Source organism: Somniosus microcephalus, chromosome 29 (genome assembly GCF_052327205.1).
Source record: "Somniosus microcephalus isolate GS21.2 chromosome 29, FLI_Smic_1.0, whole genome shotgun sequence".
Taxonomy (NCBI): Eukaryota; Metazoa; Chordata; class Chondrichthyes; order Squaliformes; family Somniosidae; genus Somniosus; species Somniosus microcephalus.
This window is the reverse complement of record NC_141015.1, coordinates 38,774,369-38,792,581: the sequence shown is the minus strand read 5'-3', so window position 1 is coordinate 38,792,581 and position 18,213 is coordinate 38,774,369. Positions and strand designations below refer to the sequence as shown.

The window sequence follows — 18,213 nt, the reverse complement described above, 5'->3', positions numbered from 1 at the left end:
AGGACATGTAGTGGATGTGGTACATGGAGTTTCAGAAAGCCTTTGACAAGGCATCACACAGTATGGAGAGTAGCAAATTAGATTAAAAGCTGGTTAGTTGGGAGGAAACTGAATTTTTGTTTAATTCATTCTTGAGATGTGGACGTCACTGGCAATTTATTGACCATCCCAGTTTGCCCTTGAGAAGGTGGTGCTGGGCCTTCTTCTTGAACCGCTGCAGTCCGTGTGGTGAAGGTACTTCCACAGTGCTGTTAGGGAGGGAGTTCCAGGATATTGACCCAGCACCGATGTAGGAACCTGGCTCCTGGTATTTACACCCAAGACAGGATGGTGTGTGACTTGGAGGGGAACTTGGAGGTGATACACCCGTTGCCCTTGTTCTTCTAGGTGCTGGAGGTCGCGGGTTTGGGAGATCCATGGTGACTCACTGCAGTGCCTCCTGTAGAGAGTATACACTGCAGCCACGGTGCGCCAGTGGTGGAGAGTGTGGATGTTTTTTAGGTTGGTGACTGAAGCGCTGATCAAGCGGGCTGCTTTGTCCTGGATGGTATCGAGCTTCTTGAGTATTGGAGCTGCACTCATCCAGGCAAGTGGAGAGTATTCCATCACACTCCTGACTTGTGCCTTGTAGATGGAGGAAAGGCTTTGGGGAGTCAGGAGGTGAGACACTCGCCACAGAATACCTCGCCTCTGATTTGCTCATGTAGGCACAGTATTTATGTGGCTGGTCCAGTTGAGTTTCTGGTCATTGGTGACCCCCAGGATGTTGATGGTGGGGGACTTGGTGGTGATAATGTTGTTGAATGTCATGGGGCGGTGGTTAGACTCTCTCTTGTTGGAGATAGTCATTGCCTGGCACTTGTGTGGCACGAATGCTACTTGCCACTTATCAGCCCAAGCCTGAATGTCGTCCAGGTCTTGCTGCATGCGGGCACGGACTGCTTCATTCTCTGAGGTGTTGCAAATGGAGCTGAACACTGTGCGATCATCAGCGAACATCCCCACTTCTGACATTGGGAGTTAAGGGCAGTTTCTCGGAGTGGTTGGAAGTGGGTCATGATGTCCCACAGGGTTCTGTTCTGGGAATGGGAAAACAAATGACACAACAAACTGAAAAGAGTGGTTTTCAACCATGTTTTTCATAAATAGGGCGACACAGCAAGTTAGAGCTCCGGGGAAACATAGAAACATAGAAGATAGGAGCAGGAGTAGGCCATTCGGCCCCTCGAGCCTGCTCCGCCATTCAATGAGATCATGGCTGATCATCCAAATTCAGTACCCTGTCCATGCCTTCTCCCCATATCCCTTGATCCCTTTAGCCTTAAGAAATATATATAACTCCTTCTTGAATATATTTAATGAATTGGCCTCAACTGCCTTCTGTGGTAGAGAATTCCCTCACCACTCTGGGTGAAGAAATTCCTCCTCATCTCAGTCCTAAATGGCTTACCCCTTATCCTTAGACTGTGACCCCTGGTTCTGGACTCCCCCGCCATCGGGAACATCCTTCCTGCATCTAGTCTGTCTAGTCCTGTTAGAATTTTATAAGTTTCAATGAGATCCCCTCTCATTCTTCTAAACTCCAGCGAGTATAAGCCCAATCGACCCAATCTCTCCTCATATGTCATTCCTGCCATCCCAGGTATCAGTCTGGTGAATCTTCGCTGCACTCTCTCCATGGCAAGAACATCCTCCCTCAGATAAAGCGACCAAAACTGCACACAATACTCAAGATGTGGTCTCACCAAGGCCCTGTACAACTGCAGCAAGACATCCTTGTTCCTGTACTCGAACCCTCTCGCTACGAAGGCCAACATACCAGTTGCCTTCTTAACCGCCTGCTGCACCTGCATGCTTACCTTCAGCGACTGTACCAGAGAGCAGTAGACCCAGGGCCCATGCCCATGGTTTTGTTGTACATTGTCATCATGGGGAGGAGCTAAGTACAGATCTACTGCTTCCACACAGGGCGAGTCCGCCACAGCTGCCATCATGCAACTCTAAATGGCAATAATTGGAAGCAGGCTGCCTGTTCCCTGACCTCTTGGCCACGAATAGTTATATCTTGGTTCAGTTGGCGGTGCTCTCATCTCTGAATCAGGTGTTCGGTTCACTCCATTACAACAGTGACCACACTTCAAAAAGTGCTTCATTGGCTGTAAAGCGCTTTGGGACGTCCGGTGGTCGTGAAAGGCCGCTACAAAAAGGCAAGTCTCTCTTTCTTTCATAGACTTGAGAACATAATCCAGGCTGACAGTCCAGTGCAGCGCTGAGGGAGTGCTGCACTGTCGGAGGTGCCACCTTTCGGATGAAATGTTAAACCAAGGTTTGTCTACCTGTTCTGCTGGTCCAAGTGGAAATCAAAGACCCCGTGGCACTTTTTAAACCAGGGCAGGGAATGTTCTTTTGTACCAGCCAATAAAATGTCATGTGGTCTATAGCGTCAGTACACATGCAGCGCCAGTTTAATTTTCAGTTAGTCCACCGCACACCTCGATTTTAATTGCTCCGTCATTGGCGGCCGTGTCTTCAGCTGCCTGGGCCCTAAGCTCCGGAATTCCCTCCCTAAACCTCTCCGCCTCTCTCTCCTCCTTTAAGATGCACCTTAAAACCGACCTCTTTGACCAAGCTTTTGGTCACCTGTCCTAATATCTCCTTATGTGGCTCGGTGTCAAATTTTGTTTGATAATCGCTCCTGTGAAGTGCCGTGGGACGTTTTACTACGTTAAAGGCGCTATATAAATGCAAGTTGTTGTTTTTATTACTGTCCGAGCTCCCAGCGGTATTATTCCTTCCTCAATTGAGTCCCATCAAAAACAGATTAACTGGTCGCTCATCTCAGTGTTTTATCTGGGATCTTACTGTGCACAAATTGGCTGTATTATACTTTGAGGTGTTTCCAAGCGTTGTGAAGAGTTCTGAGACATGGGTGCTAAATAAATGTAAGTCTTCTACAGCGTGAGATAAACGTAAGGGGAAAATAGACTACTCTTAATTCAAAGTTGCTTAATTCAAATTATCCAATAATTCAGAAAAAAAATATTCTACCATCAAATTCCCACTTTGTGTTATTTACATTGCTCAGTTCAAATTAATGGATAATTGCATTTTTTTGGCATTAAGAAAACAACTTTGAATTGTCAGGAACAGATGTGATTCCTCCGTCAAATAGGTTTGGATCTCGTAGCCAGAAGTTTGATTTGATGTTCAATTTCTTTTTGAAACTTTGCAAAGAAATCCAGCGTCCCAGGACCCCTGTCCTTGGCTCCAGTGGGTGATGGGTAAACGCGCCATCATACTGAGCTATACGGAGCACAGGACCCCAGATTCAGTCCCTAGTCCGCGGTGAATCACTCGCTCTCCACTGGCATTTGACCTCAGCACCTCAAGCCCCGGTGGCACTGCTGCCGACTTCTGGCCCGTCTCGCTTGGTGATTTAGCAGGCACTGCCTTTACCCACTAAACCACCAGGGAAGCTTGTCGTTCAGTCCCTTATTTGGGCATAGCAGAACACACAGTGTTTCAGAACAGCTGGTTCCTTTTCAAGAGAGAGTGGCACGGACCAACCTTTCCCCCAGAAACCACATTGTCAGGAGACCCAAACTAACCAATCAGATGATCCCTAGACACAACTGCAACAACGCTTGAACCAATGATTCGCTTCCCTCCTTTGATAAGATGATACGGTCTGTGACATCAATACATGCATCACCATTTTAATCTTCAGTTAGTGCAATGCACTGTTACAAGTGTCCTACCAGCTGTATTGTTAATCTGCCTACAGATCATGGGAACTATTGGACAGGTTATTTGTGGAGCAGCATAAGGTGATTGTAATTTTACTGCTTTGCACCCATTGTGTGGTTATTGTAGCCAATAGGAGCCCAACTATTCATATTTTTTTCAACTTTCTCTTCCCTTACCCTCTTCAACCTCACCCACGTGGCCATTCTTAAGATGAGAGCCTGGACAACAACATGAATTTATGTAGCGCCTTTAACGCAGTAAACATAGAAACATAGAAGATAGGAGCAGGAGTAGGCCATTCGGCCCTTCGAGCCTGCTCCGCCATTCAATGAGATCATGGCTGATCATCCAAATTCAGTACCCTGTCCCTGCCTTCTCCCCATATCCCTTGATCCCTTTAGCCTTAAGAAATATATCCAACTCTTTCTTGAATATATTTAATGAACTGGCCTCCACCGCCCTCTGTGGCAGAGAATTCCACAGGTTCACCACTCTCTGGATGAAGAAATTCCTCCTCATTTCAGTCCTAAATGGCTTACCCCTTATCCTTTGACTATGACCCCTGGTTCTGGACTCCCCGGCCATCAGAAACATCCTTCCTGCATCTAGTCTGTCCAGGCCTGACAGAATTTTATAGGTTTCGATGAGATCCCCTCTCAATCTTCTAAACTCCAGTGAGTATAAGCCCAATCGACACAATCTCTCCTCATATGTCATTCCTGCTATCCCAGGTATCAGCCTGGTGAATCTTCGCTGCACTCCCTCCATGGCAAGAACGTCCTTCCTCAGGTAAGGCGACCAAAACTGCACACAATACTCAAGGTGTGGCCTCACCAAGGCCCTGTACAACTGTAGCAAGACATCCTTGTTCCTGTACTCGAACCCTCTCACTACGAAGGCCAACATACCATTTGCCTTCTTAACCGCCTGCTGCACCTGCATGCTTACCTTCAGCGACTGGTGCACAAGAACACCCAGGTCTCTTTGCACTTCCCCTTCTCCCAATCTATTGCCATTCAAATAATAATCTGCCTTCCTGTTTTTGCCACCAAAGTGGATAACCTCACATTGATCCACATTATAGTGCATTTGCCATGTTTCTGCCCAATCACCCAACCTGTCCAAATCGTACTGGAGTTTCACGGCATCCTCCTCACAGCATACCCTCCCACCCAGCTTTGTGTCGTCCCAAGGCACTTCACAGGAGCGATTATCAGACAAAATACGATAGCAAAATACTGCAGATGCTGGAAATCCGAAATAACAACAGAAAATGCTGGAAAAACTCAGCAGGCCAGGCAACATCCGTGGAGAGAAAATAGAGTCAACGTTTCGGGTCAAACCTTTTGTCAAGACTGGAAAAGCACAAGAAATGAAAGATTAAAAGGCCAGGCTGGGAGATGGTGATAGGACTAGTGGAGACTAGAGCCGTCTTTTGTCTCCATTAGACCTATCACCATCTCGTCTTGTTTTGAATACCTCTTAATGTCTCTTCACTTCTCTTTTGTTCTCGCCCAGCCTGGCCTTGCAATCTATTTCATTTCCTGTGCTTTTCCAGTCTTGACAAAAGGTTTGACCCGAAACGTTGACTCTATTTTCTCTCCACGGATGTTGCCTGGCCTGCTGAGTTTTTCCAGCATTTTCTGTTGTTATATCAGACAAAATAATTTGACACCGAGCCACATAAGGAGATATCAGGACAGGTGACCAAAAGCTTGGTCAATGAATGCTGGCGGGCTATTGACATGTTGATGACCTCATAGCCAAACGGGGTGCCGTGCCCACCTTATGTACATGTTGCAGCAGGTGTGGTCACTATCAGGAATGGGTGTCGTGACTGATTTCCTTTCCCTACCCCAGGGCTACAATCACAATGCTCTCTTAACTGCAAGCATAGTGTGTTACACACTTCAACACTGCTCAATGGATGCAATATAGCCTCTTTCTAAAGTGCTTGGGATTATTTTACATTAAAGGCATTTTATGAATGAAAGTTGCCACAAACTCTTACTGTGGGTTTATTTTTATATAAGCTAGTGAACATAATGCAGTTAATGACTTGGTACTCTAAAGAGCCTGGGTTGGCCGGGTGCAGGTTTATGAATGAGCTCCTGTCTGCTATTACAGGTTAATGATCTGGGAACAGATTAGAATGTATTAGTAACTTCATAAAAATCAAACCGGCCGTGCTCAATGAAAAGTTAAAGGAGGTACTGGTACTGTTCGCTGGGGAGGAACGTGTTCTGAGCTCACTGAAGCAGATATTTTAATGCTGAATTCACTAGCCCTTCCAAAGCAAGCCTTTCACAACAGCAAGTAGTCCCGAGGTGGCTGTGGCATCTACCGGCACTTCTGGTTTTGTGCTGGTCTGGGGAGCAAACTACAGCCCTTCTCCCCTTTCCATTTCTACCCAGTGCTGTTCTCAATCAGATACCGGCCGGCCGCGAAGGCAGCAAACCCACCATCAGTTCACAAAAAACCACCAGAGAGTGGGTCTACACAACAAGAACTTGCATTTATATAGTGCCTTTGTAGTAAAACGTCCCAGGGCATTTCACAGGAGCATAATCGGACAAAACGTGACAGCGAGCCACAGGAGACATTGGGACAGGCAAGGTAGGTTTTAAAGGAGGAGATAGAGGCAGGGAGGGAATTCCAGAACTTGGGGTCTAGCTGGCTAAAGAGACAGCCGCTAATGGTGGGGTGAAGGACTAGACTAGAACTAGCCAGGTAGGGCAGTTTATATTTAAGGGCAGCAAAAGAACTGTACCCAAGCCAGCCACTGCAGCTTGACTATGTCCCTTGGTTTAATCAGTACCCGGCTGTGCCCTTTACTTTTTGGGGGATTTTCCACTCACAGGTTGCTGGTCTGACCATGCCAATTCTTGCAGGGCCAGTTTCACAGATGACAGCAGTTATCCAGCACCTCAGAGGCCTTTCTTAATCTGGGCGCCTAAACCTTTTGCAAGCTCTTGAATAGTGGAGGACATCACAGCGAGTCCGTTCCATTCTTAGCCGCATTCATGGCTCCCCAACTGCAATCGGCTAACTCACAGACCAGGGATCACGGTCTCGCTTTTAACTCTGGGTGGGATCGGTTGCGGGGGAGATGAGGTGGGCCATGGCGAGCATCAGGCTCGCATACCGAAGCCCAAAGAGTTTTTAAGCTCACGAGCCTCAAGTACATACTCAAGACAGACCCCCCTGCCCAACCCAGCAGGAATACGGGTGGCAGGAGGCCACCACTGGAGACCCACGAGAAAGGTCCCCAGCACAAGATAAGTCAGTTGGAGGGCTCCTGGAGGGGATTCCCCATCAAGGGAGATTGGGTGGGGTGGGGGTGAAAGCAAGCCCAGGGCAGGGGCAGCCCAAGAGATCCTTATGGGGCCCAGCAGAGCACAAAATCCTGGACCTCCCTCCCTAACAGCACTGTGGGAGCACCTTCACCACACAGACTGCAGCGGTTCAAGGCGGCTCACCACCACCTTCTCAAGGACAATTAGGAATGGGAAATAAATGCTGGCCTTGCCAGCGATGCCTACATCCCATATACAAATTTTTTTTTTTTTTTTTTTTTTTTTTTTTATATAAAGTCAGATCATGTCCTGAAAGCTGGGCTTCAACTGCATCCAACCCAAAAATCTTCAGAGCAACTGACCAACAAATACTACAACCCCTCAGGCAAGATGGTCTCTCAGTTGTGGCTGACTTGACAGCACTGCCTGCAACCCTACCACCCACCCCAACCCACACAGCCCCCCCCACCACCACCCCCCAACAACCTCCCCAAGTGAGCAGGACTTGGTGCAAGTTAGGACACAGGTGGCTGAGTTTTGGGATGACCTCAAGTTTATGGAGGGTAGAACTAGAGAGGCCGGCCAGGAGTGCGTTGGAATAGTCAAGTCTGGAGGTGCTAAAAGCACAGAGGAGGGCTTCAGCAGCAAATAAGTTGAAGCAAGGGCAGAGACGGGCAATATTACAAAGGTCTTAGAACGTATATGAGGCAGGAAGCTCAATTCGTGATCAAATATGACACCAAGGTTGCGAACAGACTTGTCAGCCTTACAGTTGCCGGGGCGAGAGATCGAATCAGCGGAAAGGGAACAAAGTGTGTGGCGCAAATCGAAAACAATGGCTTCGGTCTCCGATATTTAATTGGAGGAAATTTCTACTCATGCAGTGCTGGGTATCCATCAAGCAGTCTGATAGTATAGAGATAAACGACACAGGGGAGAGAGCAGTGGGGGGGGTGAGGAAGGGGGGGTTAAGTTCTGGTAATATCCAAATCTTGGCAAGTCACCGAGACCAGCAAGCAACAGGTTAAATTTGTATGACCCATTTCAGCTTTCAACCACTCAATGTACAGATCTTCCAGTAGCTTGGAAAGGGAGATTAGTGGGGGAAAGAACAGTGAAACTTCAGGTTACTAGGACAGGGAGAACAGAAAAGCAAATGTATAAATCAGCCAGTGTTGACAGCAATGTGAAGTTGCAGCCAGACCATAGGGGAACAAGTTCGCAGCATTTACATGTCCCACAAAGTGGTTGGTTTCCACTAATGCAGATAAACTAGTTTCTCCAGTCTGCCCCCTAGATTGAGGGGAAAGACATTAAAAAAGGGGATCTAAACAGCTTGACAATTGAAGATTACTCATTAAAAAGAAATTGCTGCAATTAAAAATCAGAATACCTGTACCAGTAAAAATCCTGGAATCTCAAAAACCTCAGAGCCATGAGCACTAGGACCCTGCAGAGAGCACACACACATGCAATAGTGTCAGTGGGACAGGGGCTGACGCAATTCTTAATCTGAACCAAATGTTCAGCCCCATGAGCAGGTTTACACACAAAAGTTTTAAGTCATATCCTTTGAAGTGGCAACACAAGGAAGTCAGTAGGTTTTCCACTAGAGCTTTATGTGATGTCGACAGCAATACTGAGCGATACCATCTTAAGTGATAAAATGAAGCAACAGCAAGTTCCAAGAGAGGTTCTTTTATTTAAAGTGTTACAAACTATACAATAGCACCAAAGTATCAAAAAAGTTATAGGAATTTATATGCAAATTAATTCAAGTCCATATAGTAGGCTGCCCCGCAGACCTACTGTCCCCAGTAAGGGGTGTCGACTTGTGAACACACAAGTTAGCTCATGTCTGTAACTGAAGTGTTCTGACTGCAAGAGATAACAAATAGCCCCTGTACAGGACAGAACTAGCTTCAGACAGGTCAACACTCCACTTACTGTTCTGGTTCAAGAAAATGCAACTTGTGTGCAAAGTCTCACTCATTAGCTTATAGTGCTGGGCTGGAGTGCAGCTTTAAACTTGGGTTAATGAATGAATGACCCTTTCTTGGCATCGGCTCTTTCAGCCCAGGTGAGACTTCTTCCCCCCCCTGGTTGCTCTTGGCATGTCCCAGCTGCACAGTGTCCATCTGCTCCGCCATCTCCTCAACATTCTTCAACAAAGACCTCGGAGGAGCTGTACAGTTTTCTCTTAATAATTCGGAATCTAGGGCTGAGTCGAAGTGCCTGTCTGTACCCGGGTGTGAACGAGGGGCCAGAAGTCAAGAGGTCCTGGATTTTGGGCCAAAGGCCCGCTTCCAATCTCAGTACCAGGGTGAGCTCGAAGGTGGGCGGCAGGCTGCTGTCCACCACGATCCGGTCCACGTCCTTGCACACCTTGTGGTCCTCCACGTTCAGGTGGATCACCGCGCCCCGCAGCCCGCAAGGCTCGCTGGCGGCCAGCCGCAGCAGCTCCTCGGCCACCTGGGCGGTCAGCTGGTCCGGGATGAGGAGCTTGAAGCAGTGAAGGGCACCGTGCTTGGCCTCGGTCAGGCTCTGCTCAATCAGATGCATCACATCAGCACACAGGAACTCCTCAAAGGGGTCGTCGTTGACAGAGTCACCGTCTGATTCCAAGCTCCCATAATCTGGAATAGGAACAGAGGGGGAAAAGAGGGAAAGGCATTAAAACCAGATCAGCAAGGAATTAACACTAAACAAGACAAATCAAACTAGCATGGAATTACAGTGAACAGGAGGGGGATATTAAGTGCAAATGATGCATGAAACAGTGGATTTAGATCAGGAGTCAAAGCTTAAGGAGGGGGGATATGAACAGGAAGTTAACACTAAACAAGACCAGTGCGCCAAACAGAAAGGGTATTAAAGATAGATGAGAATTCAAAAGCAAAAGGGGATGCATTCAACAAGGCAGATATTAAAGTGAAAATAATGGATAAAACATGAGAAACAAAGTGTTTAAAGAGAATCTAGAGGGGAGAGGAGGAGAAATGTTTCCACTCAAGGAGTTGTCAGGATCTGGAACGCTCGACCTGAAAAGGTGGTGGAAGTTGGTTTCATCTATAATTTTAAAACAGAGCTGGACAGGGACTTGAGGAACTTACAGGGTTCTGGGCATAAAGCAGGGGATGTGGGACTCAGCTGTTTCAAAGAGCCAGTACAGGCATGACAGGCCGAATGAATCATAGAATGGTCACAGCACAGGAGCCCATTCGGCCCATCTAGCCTGTGCCAGCTCGCTGCAAGAGCACTTCAGCTAGTCTCACACCACCTCCCTTTCCCCATAGCCCTGCAATTTTTTCCCCCTCCAATTCCCTTCTGAAAAGCCATGATTGGATCTGCCTCCAACAGAGGGGTTTGGGAACTGGCACTCAGCACACTGTGGGGGGTGGCGGGGGGGGGGGGGGGGGAAAGAGAATGACCATCCAGTACTGTGACAGTGAGGGAGCTGGGTGCCTACCTGTTAACTGAAGGAGGATGTTCTTGCCACGGAAGGAGTGCAGCAAAGATTCACCAGGCTGATACCTGGGATGGCAGGAATGATGTACGAGGAGAGATTGGGTCGATTGGGCTTGTACTCGCTGGAGTTCAGAAGAATGAGAGGGGATCTCATCGAAACTTATAAAATTCTAACAGGATTAGACAGACTAGATGCTGGAAGGATGTTCCCCGATGGTCAGGGAGTCCAGAACCAGGGGTCACAGTCTAAGGATAAGGGGTAAGCCATTTAGGACTGAGATGAGGAGGAATTTCTTCACCGAGAGTGGTGAACCTGTGGAATTCTCTACCAAAGGCGGCAGTGGAGGCCAATTCATTAAATATATTCAAGAAGGAGTTGGATATATTTCTTAAGGCTAAGGGGATCAAGGGATATGGAGAGAAGGCAAGAACAGGGTACTGAATTTGGATGATCAGCCATGATCTCATTGAATGGCGGAGCAGGCTCGAGGGGCCAAATGGCCTACTCCTATCTTCTCTGTTTCTACCCTGCCCCATTGCCCCAGTCACCCTGCCCCATTGCCCCAGTCACCCTCCCCATTGCCCCAGACACCCTGCCCCATTGCCCCAGACACCCTGCCCCAGTCACCCTGCCCCATTGCCCCAGGCACCCTGCCCCATTGCCCCAGGCACCCTGCCCCAGACACCCCGCCCCATTGCCCCAGGCACCCCGCCCCATTGCCCCAGTCACCCTGCCCCAGACACCCTGCCCCAGTCACCCTGCCCCATTGCCCCAGGCACCCCACCCCAGTCACCCTGCCCCATTGCCCCAGGCACCCTGCCCCAGTCACCCTGCCCCATTGCCCCAGGCACCCCACCCCAGTCACCCTGCCCCATTGCCCCAGGCACCCTGCCCCAGGCACCCCACCCCATTGCCCCAGGCACCCCGCCCCATTGCCCCAGGCACCCTGCCCCAGACACCCTGCCCATTGCCCCAGGCACCCCGCCCCAGTCACCCTGCCCCATTGCCCCAGACACCCTGCCCCATTGCCCCAGACACCCTGCCCCAGTCACCCTGCTCCATTGCCCCAGGCACCCTGCCCCAGACACCCCGCCCCATTGCCCCAGGCACCCTGCCCCAGACACCCCGCCCCATTGCCCCAGGCACCCTGCCCATTGCCCCAGACACCCTGCCCCAGTCACCCTGCCCCATTGCCCCAGTCACCCTGCCCCATTGCCCCAGACACCCTGCCCCATTCACCCTGCCCTCTCTGCACTTACCGCTGTCAGTGTCCGGCTCAGGCTGGCTCCCAGCCGCCGCTTGGTGTTGGAACTGGTGCGGGGAGCTGCCGGTCAGGTCGGCGATGGTCTGCAGCAGCTTGCCCCAGGAGGAGGGCGGCAGGGGCAGGAGCTGTGGAGCAGGAGGAACCGCGGCACGTCCTTGACACATCTCTCTATCCGTAGCGCACTACTCCGGGTGCCGGTACAGCCGAGCTCCGGCCTCGCCGCTCGCTTTTATAGAGAGCCTCCACCGGGCCCCGCCCCCGCGCCCGGCCCCGCCCACCGCTCCATATAAGGAGCCGCGCTCCATGTAGGGGCCGGCGGCTCGGCCAATCAGCGCGCCGAGCACGTCCTGCACGTTCCAGGCTGAGGCCCCGCCCACCGCCTGTGCCCCGGGACAAATTGTCCCAGAACAAGAAACAGAGCAACATGTTAACTGGGTTAAACCGCAGCTCGGGAATAGCAAAGTGAACTTTTCAGGCAATACCTCTTTCCTCCATAGGTGCTGCCTGAGTGTTTGCAACATAAATGTGTCTTTTGTTTCCTACATTACAACAGTGACCACACTTCAAAAAGTACCTCATTGCGCTCTTGGGACGTCCCGAGGTCGTGAAAGGCGCTGTAGTCTTTTTTCTTTCAGTACTGCAGTGGAGTGTCAACCTAGATTTTTGTTCTCAAGTCTCTTGGAGTGGGACAATGAACCCACAACCTTCTGACTCCCAGCCACCAACTGAGCCACAGCTGACACTTTAGCACTCTCCTTGAAAGCCATCTCTTTGATTAATCTTTTGGTCACCCCTCCTAATATCCTTCTTCAGTGTCAGCTGTGGTTCAGTGGAGAGCGCCCCTTACCTCCGAGTCAGAAGGTTGTGGGTTCAAGTCACACTCCAGAGACTTGAGCACAAAAATACAGGCTGATACGCTAGTGCAGTACAGAGGGAGCGCTATACTGTCGGAAGTGCCATCTTTTGGATGAAATGTTAAACCGAGGCCCTGTCTGCTCTCTCTGGTGGATGTAAAAGATCCCATGGCACTATTTGGAAGAAGAGCAGGGGTGTTTTCCCCAGTTTCCTGGCCAACATCACTAAAACAGATTATCTGGTCATTATTACATTGCTGTTTGTGGGAGCTTGCTGTGCGCAAATTGGCTGCTGCGTTTCCTACATTTTCTACATTTCAAAAAGTGCTTCATTGGTTGTGAAGCGCTTTGGGATGTCCGGTGGTCATGAAAGGCGCTACATAAATGCAAGTCTTTCTTATCTGCAGTGTTGGTGTTTTTGCACATTGTTCTGGGCTGGGAGCCAGCAGCCAAGAAAACAGTTTGTGTGAGTGAGAGACAGATGGAGCACAAAGTCCCTGGCATCCCGCCAGCAAGGGCAGGGCTGTACTTGGCACGTCATTAATCAGCCCAGTTCAGTACAGTGCACTTTCCCTAGGGGGTGTTATAGAAACCTTCAAAACATAATCTGCATGGTAATGTCAAAGTGATGCAAAGCAGATGGGTAGGAGATGGGGATGGGGGCTGGGGGGAGGGGAAAAGGTTGATTTGCAAATTTCAGATTTTGCTTTTTATTTTTTCCATGTAAAGGAGGACAAAATATCACCAGCCTCCACGATCTGTTCTAAAAGGATTTGCAACTGAGTTGCATTTTAAAATGGGTTTGCATTTATAGTTCAGAAATGCTGCAAATTTATCAGTGCATTATCACATCTCTCCGAGGCATCTGAAAGCGTTTGGTACAATGTTTCTTTACTTATCCCATTGCCATCTCCTTTCATCTTGCAGCATCATCCCTTTTGGTATTTAATTTCTCCGCCTTCCACCCTATCACGGACCTTCCCCTTTGTTCTTTCCTCCCCTCCCCCTTCCCTGCCGCTGCACTTGCTTAAAACCTGCTACATCTCGAACTTTTTCCAGTTCTGATGAAGGGTCATCGACCTGAAACGTTAACTCTGTTTCTCTCTCCACAGACGCCACCTGACCTGCTGAGTATTTCCAGCATCCACAGTATTTTGCTGTTGTTTTGGTACAATGATTCGTTCCCTACATTACAACAGTGACTACACTTCAAAAAGTACTTCATTGGCTGTAAAGCGCTTTGGGACATCCTGAGGTCGTGAAAGGCGATATATAAATACAAGTCTTTCTAATACAAGTCTTTGTTTTAAAGGAGAGGGAGATGGAGGGGCTTAGGGAAGGAATTCTATAGCGTGGGACCTCGGCATCTGAAGGCACAGCTGCCAATGGTGGAGCAAAGCGAGGGACGATTCACAAGAGGTTAGAGAGGGAGGGACAGCGAGTTTGGGGGAGGGCTTGTTCTGGTGAAGGTTACAGAGATAAAGCAGGGTGAGTCAATAAAGGGATTTAAATATGAGGATGAGAATTTTAAATTGGAACTATCGCGGCACCAGGAGCCTATATTGGTCAGTGAGGACAGGAGTGATAGGTGAGTGGGACGCAGGCAGCAGAGTTTTGTACGAGCTGACATTTATGGAGGATGGGAGGCATTGGAATAGTCGAGTCTGAGGATAACAAAAGTGTGGTTGAGTATTTCAACAGCAGATGGTCTGAGGCAGGGGCAGTGCTGTGAAGGTGAAGTAGGCGGCCTTTGTGAAGGAGATGATATGGGGTCGGAAGCTCAGCTTGGGGTCAAATAGGATGCCATGGTTGCAAATAGTCTGGTTCAACCTTAGAGAGTGGCCGGGGTGGGGGATGGAATCAGTGGTTAGGGAGCGGAGTTGGTTGGGGAGGGGGTGGGCGGGGGGGTGGTTGCCCAGGATGATGGCATCAGCCTTCCCAATGTATAATTGTAGGAAATTGCGGCTAATCCAGAACTGGATGCCGGACAAGCAGACTGTCAACACAGGCAGTGGAGGATTCGAGAGAGGTAGAAATGGGTGTTGTCAGTCTATGTGTGAAACCTGATCCATGTCTTTGGATGATGTTGTCAAGGGGCAGCATGTAGATGAGAAAAAGGAGAGGGCCAAGTATAGATCCTTGGGGGACTCCAGAGGTAACTGTGTGGGGTGGGAAGAGAAGCCATTGCCAGAGTTGCTCTGGTTGTGGTTGGATAAGTAAGAGTGGAACCAATCGAGGTTAGTCCCACTGAGCTAGACAACGGAAGAGCGATGGTGGAGGAGGATGTTGTGGTCGACTATAACAAAAGCTGCAGTGAGGTCGAGGAGGGATCGTGCTCCACGGTCACAGTCACAAAGGATGTTGTGACTTTGGTTAGGGCCATTTCGGTGCTGTGGCAGGGACAGAAATCTGATTGGAGAGATTCAAAACATGGAATTGCAGAAGAGATTGGCAAGGATTTGGAAGGCAACCACACATTGAAGAACCTCATCCAAAGGACGTAGGATAATGCAGCATCTCTCACTATGGCACTGAATTGTCAGGCTAGATCATTGCATCATAAGTACAATGTTAGGCCATACCTGTTTGTGTTGGTGTTTATCCTCCACACAAGCAATAGTCCATTCTAATCCCATGTGCCATATCTCATTATTCCTCTTTCCTTCAACTACCTCTCTAACCTATTCTTAAATCTTGTCATAGTCTCGGCTTCATTCACTAGCTCTGGTAACACAACCAACAGCTTCACAGCCCTCTGTGTAGAGAAGTTTCTCCTGCTCTCGGTCTTAAATGTCTTACACCTCATTCTAGACCCCTTCAACCAATGCACATTCTCCGGATTATTTATAGAAAGAAAGAAAGACTTACATTTCTATAGCGCCTTTCATGACCACCGGACGTCTCAAAGCACTTTACAGCCAATGAAGTACTTTTTGAAGTGTAGTCACTGTTGTAATGTAGGAAACACGGCAGCCAATTTGCGCACAGCAAGCTCCCACAAACAGCAATGTGATAATGACCAGATAATCTGTTTTAGTGATGTTGATTGAGGGATAAATATTGGCCCAGGACACCGGGGAGAACTCCCCTGCTCTTCTTCGAAATAGTGCCACGGGATCTTTTACATCCACCTGCGAGAGCAGACGGGGCCTCGGTTTAATGTCTCATCCAAAAGACAGCACCTCTGACAGTGCGGCACTCCCTCAGTACTGCACTGGAGTGTCAGCCTAGATTTTTGTGTTCAAGTCTCTGGAGTGGGACTTGAACATTTACTTATATATAGTTCAGCAAATAAATAAACTTGCCAGCCTGGAAGGGCTGTTTCTTAAATTTATTCTAAGATCTTTGCAAACAAGCTGGACTTCTTAAAACCAGTAAAGAGAGGTTATTGTTAGGATTATAATTAGAACATATTTGGGTGCCTATAAATACTTTCTCTGCAGCACATTATCATCCAACAAAAACAATTTCTGGCAAAGAAGTATAGCAAAGAGGTCACGGTTTAAAATGCTTCCAGTAAATGGTTTAAAAGCAAATAGAGTAAGCGGTAAAATATCTGTGATGGGGAAGCTTCACGATTTGTTCCAGGGATTTATTAACTAATATGATACTTTAAGGAGGCTTGATATGGGTGTTCATAATTAGAAAATGTCTAAATTCTTGCATAGAATCATAGAATGGTTACAGCACAGAAGGAGGCCATTCGGCCCCTCGAGCCTGTGCCAGCTCTCTGCAAGAGCACTTCAGTTAGTCCCATTCCCCCGCCCTTTCCCCGTAGCCCTGCAAAATGTTTTCCTTCAGATGCTTAAGCAACTCACTTTTGAAAGCCGTGATTAAATCTGCCCTCGCCACCCTTTCAGCCAGTGCATTCCAAATCTTAACCACTCGCTGCGTAAAAAAGTTTTCTCTTACGTCGCCTTTGGTTCTTTTGCCAATCACCTTAAATCTGTGTCCTCTGGTTCTCGACCCTTCTGCCAATGGGAACAGTTTTTCTCCATCTACTCTGTCCAGACCCCTCATGATTTTGAACCCCTCGATCAAATCGCCTCTCAACCTTCTCTGCTCTGAGGAGAACAACCCCAGCTTCTCCAGTCTATCCACGTAACTGAAGTCCCTCATCCCTGGAATCATTCTCGTAAATCTTTTCTGCACCCTCGTTAAGACCTTCACATCCTTCGTAAAGTGTGGTGCCCAGAATTGGACACAATAGTCCAGTTGAGGCCGAACCAGTGTTTTATAAAGGTTCATCATTGCTGTTGTACTCTATGCCTCTATTTATGAAGCCCAGGATCCCGTAAGCTTTTTTAACCGCTTTCTCAACCTGCCCTGCCACCTTCAACAATTTGTGCACATATACCCCCAGGTCTCTCTGTTCATGCACCCCCTTTAGGATTGTACCCTTTAGTTTATATTGCCTCTCCTCGTTCTTCCTACCAAAATGTATCACTTTGCATCAAGTTGCAGTAAATTGAACTGTAACCACTCGTGGTAGCAAAGCTGGCAAAGGGACAACATTGGAACTGCTCAAAAATTGTTGGCGGGTTAAAGGATTTGCTGCTGTAAACAGATTCCCATCAGATGTTCTATAAGAGAGCAACTTTGTGTATCCAACCCATATTGGAGGAGCTGCGATAACATTTATACAAACGCTATTGATAGAATTGCTACAACATTGCTGATACATTTTACATGAGATCGATGCTTATTTAAGGTAGATTATAAATCTGCAGAAGATAAATTAGGATCAACAGTTTTTTGGTAAGTTAGTTTCAGCCTGCACAGTATAGCTGCAAGCGTCTGTGTGAAATGTAAATCTAGAGTCAGGACCCAATCTGGCTCTGGAAGCAAACAGAATGAAATAGCCGATACAGCAAAGGCATCATTGTTCCAAGATTTGCATCAGATCAGATAAGAAAGCAAGGCTGGATGATAATTCATTGCTATTTAGTTTCAGACTGGAAAGAGCCGTGCATTCTGATTTCCAATTTACATTATTATAGGGAAATCACAGTTTACACAGATTCCATATTAATAAGGACTGAAATGAGGATGAATTTCTTCACCCAGAGAGTGGTGAACCTGTGGAATTCTCTGCCACAGAGGGCGGTGGAGGCCAGTTCATTAAATATATTCAAGAAAGAGTTGGATATATTTCTTAAGGCTAAAGGGATCAAGGGATATGGGGCGAAGGCAGGGACAGGGTACTGAATTTGGATGATCAGCCATGATCTCATTGAATGGCGGAGCAGGCTCGAGGGGCCGAATGGCCTACTCCTGCTCCTATCTTCTATGTTTCTATATAACATAAGAAATAGGAGCAGGAGTCGGCCATTCGACCCCTCGAGCCTGCTCTGCCATTCAGTAAGATCATGGCTGATCTTCGACCTCATCTCCACCTTCCTGCACTATCCCCATATCCCTTGATTCCCTTAATATTAAAAAATCTATCGCTCTCTGTCTTGAATATACTCAACGACTGAGCCTCCACAGCCCTCTGGGGTAGAAAATTCCAAAGATTCACCACCCTGAGTGAAGAAATTCTTCCTCATCTCAGTCCTAAATGGCCGACCCCTTATTCTGAGA

The 18,213-nt window shown here is 48.2% G+C and overlaps 1 protein-coding gene across 1 annotated transcript; it reads right to left on the bottom strand.

The window, feature by feature from the left end:
- Positions 1-8,725: 8,725 nt before the first annotated feature.
- On the bottom strand, positions 8,726-11,989 carry ddit4 (DNA-damage-inducible transcript 4). Its single transcript, XM_085970655.1, has 2 exons — positions 11,772-11,989; positions 8,726-9,679 (listed from the first exon to the last, which is right to left on the bottom strand). The coding sequence occupies exons 1-2, from the start codon at positions 11,938-11,940 to the stop codon at positions 9,198-9,200; spliced, it is 651 nt and encodes a 216-aa protein (XP_085826781.1). The 5' UTR covers positions 11,941-11,989; the 3' UTR covers positions 8,726-9,197.
- Between the last annotated feature and the right edge of the window lie 6,224 nt (positions 11,990-18,213).